Here is a 12,938-nt window from a genome sequence, read left to right on the forward strand (position 1 = left end):
TTAGTAAACTGTTGATATTAATATAATATAAATGGTTACTGTTACTGTGACAATGTTTGTCAAATTCTTGCACTGAGCATCCCTGCTCAACTTTAAAATGTACAGTTTATACCCCCCCCCACCTTCCATTTTCTATTTGGCTAGTAATATTCTTCAAATTGCAGTGAAATAATAGAATTTGTATCTTTTTAAAAGAGGGAAAAATGCATTAATTCTCACCCCCCTCCCCATGCAGTTCTCTATCACCACATGTAGAGAACTGTAGATTATCAGAGCAGCATTGTCAGTTTTCAGCACTGCAAATGTCTTTGACTGCCTCCATCCTTACAAATTAATGTTTTGATTTCCAAATACGAGTGATTTTTTTGGTAAAATTTCAATATATACATTGATCTATGGAAGGATTTAAGTTAAATACAGAGACAGTTTAATCTGCTACATCATTTGCTAAGAATTAAGTAAATGGTTTATTTCTAAAATTCATAGCTCTACTATAATTTATTTTCTGCTGGGGATGGGAAATATTTCTGTTAGCAGAAGATGTGTCTACATTCAATGAAAAAGGCAAGCTTTTCAGAACTGAATCATATCAAAAACTACTGCTTTTGGTATGCCAAAATTAAGTTTGTAATATAAATGTCTTCTACAGCCTAATCCTTTAATAGGTAATTTTGGATTATTATATGTACATTTTCATATTTTGCTATCTTTCATTAAAGGCAAGACTGGTTTACCTTTTATACAAAGGAAGCAGATTAAAAAAATTACATACTGCCTTAATGAAATGAGATCAATACTTTGGCTACTGAATTCAAATACTGAGTTTGACTTTATCCTGTTGTTCATTTGCTTCAGTATAATAAGTATAGTTTGAAGGTGCACATTTTCAGTTAAATTCTGTTCATTGGAAATAATAATTTGCTTGCAATGTATAGTTAGCCTTAATATCTGATATCTTATTTTATAAATATGTACTGTGCACCAGGTTGTAAATTCATTTATACTTTACTAGAGTGTTACGTTGGCTATATTACATTCTTAATGTTTTTTTTCAGAACTGCATAGGTGAAAAAGTATCCAAAAGCCTTTACTTTTTTTAAGCCTCACCTTGTGAAATTACTAGTATTGACTGTAACATTAAATAATCTCTGTTTAATCAACAGATAAGTCTGCTTAAAAATCTGAAGTCCATTGACTCCTTTGGGGAATGTTGTGTTTCTGTATTCATTTTCCTTGTTTGGATTTCTTTTTTTCAGTCATTTCTGGTGATTAGTAGTACATCAGCTTTCTGGGGCTAAAACAAAGAAGCTTGTTCAGAATCAAATGATTGGACAGCATGATTAAGGCAGAATTCTTAAATGTGCAAATGGAGGCATTTTTGCTAATCCAAATGGTTTTCCTTTTGGTGTGTGGTATTTTGTGGGAATTCATTAAATAACTTCTCTGTGTTGTATTAGATAATCAACAAAATTAGGATTACAGCTTAATTCTGCTTGGTATTTTCCCATGTTAATGGCTATCTGGGGTGGGGCTTTCTCCTTATGAGATTTATCTCAATACAGTATGGTTACAATTTCATGACATAAGTTGGGTTTGAGCTGCATTTATTCCTACTGTCATGGTCTCCAATTTCTAGTCCTGACTGCCACATGTTGCTATGACGTCATCACAGAAAACCATGATTGGATACCTACTGGGATCCATAGTTTCCTATTCTAATTTGAAAGAGTTTTTTGCTTTTCCGTCACAATATTTTTGTCTAATTGGTACATAATATCAAACTGGCTACAGTGAGCCAACCAGTGAAAGATGGGAGCATTCTTAAGAACAGCTCACAAATACCTTAAGAAAGATGGCAGTTGGATGACAGAATAAAAAGCTAAAATTATTCCTTGCCTGAGATTTAGCTCTTTCACCTCAACCTTTCTATGTATATCCATTCAATTGTTATTCTGCCCTAAGCTTTGTGATCTTTTTGTGGTAATAAGGGTATCGCATGATATATAAAAGCCTATGAAATTCATGTGATTTTAGAAATTGAGATAAAGGGTTCTTTCAAATAGAAACATCAGGTGACATATCCCATTATGAAGATATTTACATGTACAAATATTTAAGAAGGAATATTCTAATATGTTCTCATTTTGTTGTTTGCTGCCTCATTGGCTTAAGTGTTATGTCAGTTGGAGAGAGTAAGTTGATACTCTGTCTACCAGTAATCATAATTCTGTCAACATATCCCTTTCTTCACCAGATAACATGAAATGTTAAGGCTTGTGCTCTGTTATAGAATATCTGAAGAAGTAAATGTACAGAATTACTATTCCATTGAACAGTATCATTCTGATACAGTACAAAAATTTCATACTCTTCATGGACTTGTAGCTTTGGCATATGAATCTTTGAGCAAAAAGGCATGGTGAGTTTCTACCACAAAATGCTACAGGCAAGCAATGTGGGTTTGTTACTACAAATATATTTTTTAATCACATCATTAACTTCTTAAATAAGCTGATAGAGCATTGATGCTCTACTGGTTTTTCCTGCTGAGCTCAATATTGTAAAAGCAACATTTTAAAAAATCATTCTGATTTCAGTTTTATTGTGTCAAAGAAGTGAGTAAGCCAGATACTGAAGCTTACATCATACAGAATAAGGTAATCTTTCTGTTCCATTCCTGATTCTATTTATATTCAAATCAGTGGAATATATTAATATAGTTGATGTACAGAGCTAGTTTGGTGGAGTTGTTAAGGCATCAGGCTAGAAACCAGGAGAATGTGAGTTCTAGTCCTGTCTTAGGCACAAAGCCAGCTGGGTAACCTTGGGCCAGTCACTCTGTATCAGCCCTGGGAAGGAGGCAATGGCAAACCACTTCTGAAAATCTTGCCAAGAGAACTGCAGGGACTAGTCCAGGCGGTTGCCAGGAATCAAAATTGACTCAAAGGCGTGTGCATGCGCGCGCGCACACACACACACACACAGACCCAAACTGTCTCTTTTGACATATTTGTGTATGTGTATGTGCAACTTACTTTCAAAATTACTTTGACAGTGTTGAACACAGGTTCAGATTCAATAGGTGATGATCAGCTGTGATAAATATAAGATTCTGTGTCCGTATAGAAAAGAATCAGATGGACAGATACGAGACAGGGAAATATTGGCTTGACAGCAGTGCTTGTGAGAAGGATCAAGAAGTACTAATAGACCTGCAGCTGATTATGAGCAAGCAGTATGACAAAGTGTTAAAATGTTTATGCTACCTTGGACTGAATAAACAGAAGCATTGCATCCAGGTGACAGAGGGTCATTGTTCCATTATATACTGTATTAGTTAGACCACATTTGGTGTATTGTCCCATTTCTGGGCATCTCACTCTAGAAGGGATATGAGAAGCTGGAACAGATTTAGAGAAGAGCTGCTAGGTTGCTGGAAACTGTCTGGTTGGGGCAATTAGGAGGAATTTCTTGCCAGTAAGAGCCATTAAGCATTAGAACAATCTGCCAAGAACAGTGAGGGACTGTGCTGTCTGGGAGCTGGATGGCCATGTGTTAGGGATGTTAAGTGGAATCTGGCACTAAGTAGGGGGGTTGCCTAGTTGACATAATGAAGTCCCTTCCTGTTCATACCTTCTATGTCTCTGTGACAAGTTGACAGCTTTGCCTCACTAGGCATGGTAGAATCATTCTCTCAGCCCAATTCACACGCAGGTTCACTGTACGTATAAAATGGGGAGAAACCCCCATATGTGGCACTGTGAGCTCCCAGAGAAAAAGTGGATTAGTGGTACCATACGTAATCATGTTTATTTAGCTCTTACTATGTTTTTGCTTGTTGCTGTTCTAAGGATGCAGTCCAATCATGGGGACACAGAGTCAACTGGCTTTTACTTTGATGTTTGACCAATAAATAAATAATCAGATATTGTGTTCGGTTGATCACTTCTTTCCAGTTGGCCCTTTCCAATGATAGGAATCCCCAACACTGGAAAGGTCTTTAAAGGGAATTATACTGAAAAGGAAAATGCTAAAGGAGCCTCAGTGTACATCACGCTCACAGGTGTGTCAGAAAATATAAGCAGCTCTTGAGCTGGTCTATCCTTTTCTTTTACCGCCCTCTGTAGCCACTAAGTGATCCTGTGAAAATTCATAGCTACTTTATACCTTGATGATGATGATGATGTCTTTTTTAAATAATTTTTATTAATGATTTTCACATAAGTAAAAGAAAAACATATAGGGTGAATTATATAGGGTGAAATTAAAGAAAAAGATAATTATATAGGGTGAAATTAAAAAAATAAAAGTAGAAAAGACTGCAGGTAGAAAAAAAGAAAAGATATATAAAGAAGCAGCTTCTGATCTTTAGAGCAGTTACAAACAATTCGTTATCTCTTGTCCTTCTTTCTCTTCTTCCCATATTCAACCCTTTTTAATCAGCAAATCCATAAATCACAAGATGATTTCTAATATTGTGATAGTGGATATCTCTGCTTCAAATTCCTTATTGAAAAATGTTCCTGATCAATTAGTACTAATTACTGTTTACTCAACTGGATATAGCTGGTTAATAATAGAACATATTCATTAAGTAAACATCAATTAGACCAGTTAAAATGTAAATTAGAGTCAATCCAATTTTGCTCCCGTTTGTGATTGTACCCCACCTGGTTTTTGAGAAAAAACACACTATAAAATCTTAAAGTAACTTTATTTTTAAAAAACAAGTGTTTCATTTACAAATGACAGTTGGATTAAATACACAGCACTAGTTATATGGCAAAAAGACAGCTCAGAAGGATTCTTGTTTCAAACTCCTGCAACCAACTCCTCCCCGCCCCGCCGCCCATACGTCAGTTACAGGTTATTCATTATATCCTGAATATGTTTTTAAAAACAGTACTTCAATTAAAAAAGAAAACCTGGAATTCATTTTCCATGATAATGATTATAAGTTCAGAAAATGATTTAATGCACTTAAGGATTTATGTTTGATACTGGGGTACTTAGGGTAGTTTCAGAAATGGGCAGCCTGCTAATCCCAATTTTAATTGCAAATATGGCTTGCATCCCTTACTGAAATGGGAGAATACTTCGTTTGAGGCCAAAAAAAAAAAAGTTCTTGATTTCAACTTGTATGTTTTGTTGGATAAATCTCTCCCTTTTACCCAACCTGGTGCCTTCCAGATATGCTGAATTCTCATTCATGCAGCTTCAAGAATATGGGGACTGGTCATCATGTAGAGAGAATACTAGGTTTGTAACTTGGTTACCGCCTACCCCAGATTTCCCAATCTGTCTGAAATGTGTCTTTTTAGCACTGGTTAATCATCTACATCTGTATCTTTTCATTACCATCAATTGTGTGATTGTGAAGAGTTGACAATGACTTGATGTCACATAATAGAATATCAAGGCTGGATCATGTAGCAAATAAGTAAAATAGAGGCTGAACTATAACTGTATTTAAAGTTACAGTTCACAGTATCAAGGTGTCAGCTATCAGTTCAGGATTTAAAGTATAAAAGCAAGCTACTTTTAGCTTGGGTGTCAAATTGGGTGAATTTTACTTGACCTTATATATATATATGCGTGTATGTGTATATCTATATAGATATCTAGATAGATATCTAGATATAGGCTTAGGAAACCTGGTTTTGTGGCTATATAATACTGCAATACATTAGGATTGCATTTTACAAGCATTTACCTAGAAGCAAGTTCCACTGAATTTAGTGGTGCCTTCTTTTGAGTAGACATGCACAGTATTGCATAGTATCATATTTACTGTGCATGCATCATCACATGAGGATTAACTGTCGATACCAACCATTTTGCAAGTACTGCATTAATGCATGCATTTTGATAGGATCAGAGAATTTAGGCAATGCAAAATTACAATTTCAAGTTGACTGATTTGAAGCCATATGAAAATAAACTTTACTGATGAATATGCTTATTTCCTATACCTATTTTGTGCATCTAATTCTGTAATGAAATTAATTGGGATTGCATATGCTTATTAAAGAAAACTTGAAAGGTGCTCATTTTAAAAGAAGAAGTGATTTTAAATAAGATTATTTCATTCTGAAGGATATGATACTGAATTCAGTGTGAAATTGTACTACTGTACTTAGTATTATGAGAGCCAGTTTGGTACACTCTCTCTCAGCCTAGGAAGAAGGCAATGGCAAGTCACCTCTGAGAATGTTGCCAAGAAAACTGCAGACCCTTGTCCATGTAGCTTCCAGGAGTTGGGACTGACTTGAAGGCACCAAACAAGTCAATAGTTAGCTTACAAACTTCCCCCTAACCATGTTCTAACCATGTCAGAACACACTACTTCAATTTTAGTAGAAACCAAAGGCTAGAGTATAAACTAGATCTAATGGGAAAATTTGATATTAAAATGGCATTTAATGCGATAAAAACCATAGCAAACATTTTGTATCAGTTCTACAAAAATGCTCAACCCCAAGCTCCTTCACAGTACAATTAACTATGCTAACTACAGTGCAGTTAATAGGGTTTGAAAGGATGGATAAATATATAAAGCATAACATGGTTTATACATCCTGTTGGCAATAATTTGGGTATTGTTAACTCTGGTTTTAGCCTCCTGTCTTAAATGCAGCACTTTTGGATATATCCCCTGCTCTGTCAAGATAAAGTACACAACTTGAATCCATTCATTTTCAAAATGACAATTTTTAAAAAAAAGTTTCAAAAATTGGGTGAAAATGTTCTAATATTTATCTGAAGGAATTCAGATGTGCTTGTCCTGGATAATAAACTGAATTGTGCAGGCTATGTAGATAAAATCTTCAAATTTCAATGAGAATTATACTCACTTCTAATTCATGTAGGTTTATAACAAATGAGTAATTACAGACCTCTGAAAGCCATCCAAATTCTAGACATAAGAGAATATTAGCAAAATAATTCCCCAAATACCAAATCTTAGTAGCAGATTGATGTTTATTTGGTGGAAGTCAGTAGACATCGGTGCTTTATCTCTACTGGGATCAAAAAAGCAATATTTGGGGTAAGCTGTGCCCTAATTTGTGTTCTTAGATTAGGCTCTTGTGCTTCTTCTTTTCCTTCGGCCAGCATATACTGATTCACCTGATGGAAATAGAATGAACAAAAGATATAACTTATAAAAATCCAAGATGGCGTTATTGCCCTGCCATGTAGAGGTGGCTCTGCTCTTAAAAACAATGATGACTAGATGAAGCATGTTGTGACATTATGTCACAAAACCACCCATTTGCATTTCCATCCTCACAGACCCAAGGATATAAGTCATGAGGTTTGGGTTGTGATGTCACAACATGTTTTGTCACTTGCCCCCCCCCCCCACAGATGCCTATGCTAATCTGATTTCACTCTTTCTGGGATCTAATATGTGCAGGACATTTGTAGTGCCTTAGTTATTGCCTATATTGTTGATCTCTGAAAGTGATGAAAGGAATTGCTCATACAAAATTAATTCAGAAGATTATAAATCTGAATTACGATTAAACTTTATGTTTAATGGGTTTACATTATGCTTCTTTTTCTGGATTTACCAACATCTGTAAAAGTCCCATCTAAGTTAGAGATCATATTAAGTACCTTTTTCACCTTTTGGCCCTCTTGGTCCTGGGCGGCCTGGTGGGCCCATTGGTCCAGTATCACCTGGAAGAATAAAGGAAAAAATTCAAGTACTATAACCAAACAATCTAGGGATATAAACTGGAATGTTTGCTAGCTATTTAAAAAGACCTTTGTTAAATCATTTAAATCAGGGTTCCTCAACCTCAGCAACTTTAAGATGGGTAGACTTCAATTCCCAAAATTCCCCAGCCAGCAAGGCTGGCTGGGGAATTCTGGGAGTTGAAATCCACCCATCTTAAAATTGCTGAGGTTGAGGAACCCTGATTTAAAGTACTCAGATGCATTGATCATAGGGCTTCTAATTCCTTGTCCCAAGAACAGTCCCAGCCAAGACATTTTCTTACAAAGGCATCAAGCAAATTGGAAAATGTCTCATTTGCTGCCCTTCCTGCCTCCAAACCCTCCGGCAGTTTTTAGTGTACAAATCGTAAATGACTTATGCATAAGACTATCAGCATTTTCACTGATAATACCAGTCTGACTGCAGACAGCCAGAATAAACCAACATGGTGTTAGTAGGTGACAGATTAATTTAAATGACATTAATCACAGCAGTAAATGATTTCATATTTTGTGCAGAAGTTGTTTTACTTTTGGTGCATGTGGTTTTGCTTAATTTTTATATTTTTTAGTGTAAGAAAGAAAACACAGGTAAGAGCCCTTCATGGTCAAACCACTAGGACCTGCAAAGTTTAATTTACAAATGCTAAACTGAAAGAAATGTTATCATTTTCTCTAAGGGTAAATGAAGTCAAACAGTGAAGGCATCTGAGTGACAATAGAACTGGAACCCAAAAGGCCCTCCTGAGGAACAGGCACAAAGTATTGGCATCCTCAGGAGAACACTGAGGTTTACAGAAGAACAAAAAAGGCCTGTATTTTTTAATCCACAGGCCTCTCCCAAAAATCCTAAGGAGGACTGAGCATGCTTAGCAGAAGAAGAATATTAAGCATATATGGAAAACAAAAACCAGAAAAAGTTGTATGGGCATAGAGAGTGGAATGTGTAGAAAAACAAATTATTAAGTGGTTAAAATCCTGAATAGGAACACTCCAGATAGGAAGTAATATTGCAACAGTTTGTCCTAGATCTTCACTTGCATCTTCTAAAGGCAAAGTACAGAATAGACCTTCACAAAATTTCCTTTCAAAATGGTCAAAAAGAAAAGACACCATGTTCAACAAGATGAGTCATTTATCTGATTTTCTTGGGTTGCTTCCAGACAGCATGTCCTAGCACTATCAGCTAAAAAAACAGAGAATGACTGTCTAAACTGCCCAACCTGTTAGATTATTTGAATGGTGCAGAGTTATTGCACATGAAAAAAAACTCATCTGGAAGCAGACCTAGTTTCTTAAAGATTGCCAAATGAGGCATCTAAATTACCTTTGGGTCCTGGAAATCCCCTCTCTCCTTGTGGTCCAGGTGGGCCTGGAATGGTTCCATAAACTGTAGAAAGCAATCAAAATCAGCATTTCTAGATATCTGCTTGTTTGTAAATATAAACGAGATAATTATTTATGCAAGTATTTCAAAAACAAATGAACTACTTTCATTATGAGTTAAGTGCCATAAGCCCTTTCAGGCAAGGATCTCTGATGCTAAATCAAAGTAAGCTACTGTACTCAGGTTTTCTCAGATACTGTGTCATATATCCTCTTTAAAAGACCCAGAAATCAAATTTATGACAAACCTTAGCTACCACCATTCAAGTTATACTGCCCTAGATATAGACATATAGATATAAATAATTAAAAAGGAAAAAACCAGCATGTGGGAATGGTATGTAAAAGGCTAAAGTAAATTAGAGATTATCAGTTACCTTTGAAGAAATCCATGAGGTCTGCTGTGATGTTGCCATAGGATGCAAACACTTTACTAATGCCTGGGATACCAGGTGGCCCAGGAGGTCCAGGTGGGCCTTGTACAGCGTAAGTCATTATGTCCTGAAGGAGCCCTCGGCCTGGGAAATAATTTTGGTTTTTTTATTATTCATTAATTTTTGTGCTGCCCATTCAAGTATCTCTGGGTAGCTGATAAGAATACATATATAATACATATATACACAGGATTCTAAAACCACATTAAGACTGAATGGAAAAACCTTTAAAACACTAAAGCTCTAAAACGGACAAATGGGTGAATGTCCCTTGGGTGAAGGGAGAAATTTTAAGACTTAACCTAAACTAATAAAGATGGGGCCAGCCTCAGCTCTAGTGGCAATTTATTCCACAATATAGGTTAATTTTTCTGTTGATGCGTTTGTGATGGGACATGCAAAAGATGCCCCATTGAAGACCTAACATTCAAGGTGGGCTGTACAGATGTAGATGATCCTGTAGATGAGTTGGATCTAAGGCTTTGTACACTAAAGTGAATACTTTGAATTTGACTTGGAAAACAAATGGCAATGAATGAAGCTGGTTCAGTAGAAGCATGATGTGGCATTTCCTTGAGATGCCACTTAACCATCTGTGCTGATTCACATCCAAACTCATAACACATCCAGTCTTGTAAAGAAAGATAAAATTAATGAGGACTATCATTGCTCCCCTAAAAAGTTGCATGCATCTTTTGGTCATAATTTTGAGTGATATTCTAAGAGGTTAAAGTCTCCCAGAAAATGCACATGGGTGTCTTTAAATCTCTAGCAAAAGATTCAATGTAAGGTTGAATCATTGCACTGCATACCCGGACACCAGCTGATGCCAGATACAAAGTCTTAATGCAACGCTTGGTATGTAAGGTGAGTTTCCAAAACAAATTACATCAAATTGGTTCCTGCTGCTTTTATCATCCTAGAATTAACAATTTAGGACTGTGCTCCTCAGACAGTCTTCACAGGAGTAAAACAATCCATTCCAATTCTTGCAATCCTGTAATCCTTTGTTTGCTTTTTAAAAGCTTGGTAATCAATGCCAAGCAGGGCCAGGGATCCCCATGGCATAACTGCAACCCTCTCAGGAATTATGTAAAGCTTTGGAAATGACATTAGATGTAAAAAAGTGCAAAGTTCCCCCATGAAGTCCACAATTTAGATGCCGCACAATGACTGTTCCATCTTGCTCCATTACTGTACTCTATTAAGGTTCAAAATCTATGCCTATTTAGTTTATTTAATGTAAGAAATAATATTCCACTGTTGGAGCTCATGCTTGGTCAGTGTTAGGTCTTGAGGCACTTAATCACTGCTATATTTTCAGTGTGGGACATAATTTTATAACACAAACTCTGGAGTTTAGCCTGTTATAGGTTCTATTGAAAACAACCCTCTGTTGTGTGGTGACTGCTTGAAAAGCCTTCTTTTTCTAATCTAATCACCTGAATCTGTCTCCATTTGTAGAATTAGGTTTCATCAAGTTTGAGTAAATGCTGTAAAAAGTCTGTGGACAAGTGTTGGAAACAATCCTAAGCGTGGTTGTGAGCGTACACTTCCGAAGGTCTTGCATTATGCCTTCATTGCATTTGTTTTCATGCCATTCAGATATGGAAAGTGTTGTAGGAATCACATGTACCAAATTACTTTAAAAGCTCCATAGAGCATAAAGGTAAATTAAAAAACAAGATGACTCAATGGAAATGCACAATATAGATTCTCAACTGTTTTAGCAGAGCATTTTCCAAAAATACTTTCTATTAAATCAGAGATGGGCAATGTTTGAGGGTGATGGGTGGTCACAATTCAGCATCCCAAACTTTTGAAGGAAGCCATGTGGTATATCTGTGGCATCAACTTGGAAGGAGTATGGCCAAATGTTTCCAGCCCTATTTTAAGGGTTTTCAGGATAGAAGCATCAGGCCCTCCAGATGTAAACCACTCCCATTCCCATCTTTAAGAATCATCCCTGAAAGGCCAAAATCATGTTGGTAAAATCCAGCCATTTTAGCCAACAATTTCTATAGTGTAAAGTCTGAATGCTGGGGAACTGCAAATGGAGTGCTTGGGGGGCTCCATGCAATCACAGCTACTGATCTGAATTAAATGTTCAGGATGGCACGGGATTTTTTTAAGGCCAATATTTAGTATAGCAGTGAGAGGTCTATGAGCTACATGTGGTTTGCAGCCCCGGTTCATACATCAAAGTGTGATGGCAAACTTCTGATTTCCAGCATGATTTTTAGCATCTCCCCCCCTCCAAAAAAAAAATCAGTGGGCAAAATGGCTGGCTAATCTGTGAGGCTCAATCCACCCACTAAATTAAACCTCTAAAACTTCACAAAAGAACAACAAAAAAGTGAAAATTTTGGGATCACTACATGCAAGCTCTGAGCCCAAAGCCAAAAATGTTACCTATCAATGGTTCAGTGAGCCTCACTTATTTACATTTATTATGTTCAAAACTACACCTATTTATCCAAGGATGGTACAGATGGGTATACTTACTCTGTATGTTTTCAGACACTCTGGATGCTAATTCATTGTAATCCAGTGACCCAACATAGGATCTCCTATAGGATCCTTCTGCACCTATTGAACTTATTTGTGATCCTTCTCCTCCAAATGTTCCAGCATAAGATTCATCTGCTCCAAACAATCCACCATATTCTCCATTGCTTCTGAACGAATTGCTGTTTGATCCTCCTGTGGCTAATGATGCATCATACGATAAGCCAGAACTTGTGGATCTGCCATATGTTCCTTCTGAATTTACAGAGCTTCTATAAGTTTCAGCCATAAAGCTGCCATCTCCTTTTGGTCCAGGTGGTCCTGGAGGTCCAGGAGGTCCTCTGATGAAGCTACGTACATCATCACCTACAAATCATATGGGTGCATATTAATGAGACTGCATTGGTTAACATAGGTTCTGATGGTATATTGTGTTGTAGAATTGAGAGGAGAAGCTGGGCATATAACAGCAACAATAAAATAAAAATCTACAGCGGTAGCAGGAGATTGGAACTGAAACAATCTAATGTATGCAATAGACTGCTTATTCTGTACTGATGGAAAATCCTACTGAGGTATTCTGGATTGTTCACAAAACATTTGGAAAGCCCCAGGTAATTGGGTAACTTCAAATGAATGATGTCCTGCATCCTTTCTCCTAAAAGGATGCGCCATAGAAGTTTAACTCGACATGTAGGGTGCTTAAAATATGGGCAACAGCATGCAATTTACAAGACTGTGAATTGTCTTGTAAATGATCTCAGACAGATTTTGCCTACCCATCTGGAGTGAACAGAAAATGTTTGCTGAAACTCTCCATCTCCTGAGAAATATGACAGGAACAAGCCTGAAAGTGAGGATTCTCTGAGGGGATTTCTCTTCTTTGGA

The 12,938-nt window shown here is 36.6% G+C and overlaps 1 protein-coding gene across 2 annotated transcripts in view; it reads right to left on the minus strand.

Annotated features, from left to right (window-relative positions):
* Positions 1 to 7,078: 7,078 nt before the first annotated feature.
* The window catches only part of COL17A1 (collagen type XVII alpha 1 chain), a 60,959-nt gene continuing 55,099 nt past the window's right edge, over positions 7,079 to 12,938 (minus strand). For both annotated transcript variants that reach the window (XM_088131887.1, XM_088131886.1), the window contains exons 51-55: positions 12,048 to 12,416; positions 9,486 to 9,626; positions 9,050 to 9,112; positions 7,621 to 7,683; positions 7,079 to 7,128 (exon numbers count right to left, since the gene is read on the minus strand). In XM_088131887.1, coding sequence (XP_087988013.1) covers positions 7,079 to 7,128; positions 7,621 to 7,683; positions 9,050 to 9,112; positions 9,486 to 9,626; positions 12,048 to 12,416 — 686 coding nt within the window. The remainder of the gene's footprint in view (positions 7,129 to 7,620; positions 7,684 to 9,049; positions 9,113 to 9,485; positions 9,627 to 12,047; positions 12,417 to 12,938) is intronic.

The sequence above is a fragment of the Python bivittatus genome, unplaced genomic scaffold (genome assembly GCF_059951505.1).
Source record: "Python bivittatus isolate LINGU-HERP-01145 unplaced genomic scaffold, Pbiv_v1 ctg000980_np1212, whole genome shotgun sequence".
Lineage (NCBI taxonomy): Eukaryota > Metazoa > Chordata > Lepidosauria > Squamata > Pythonidae > Python > Python bivittatus.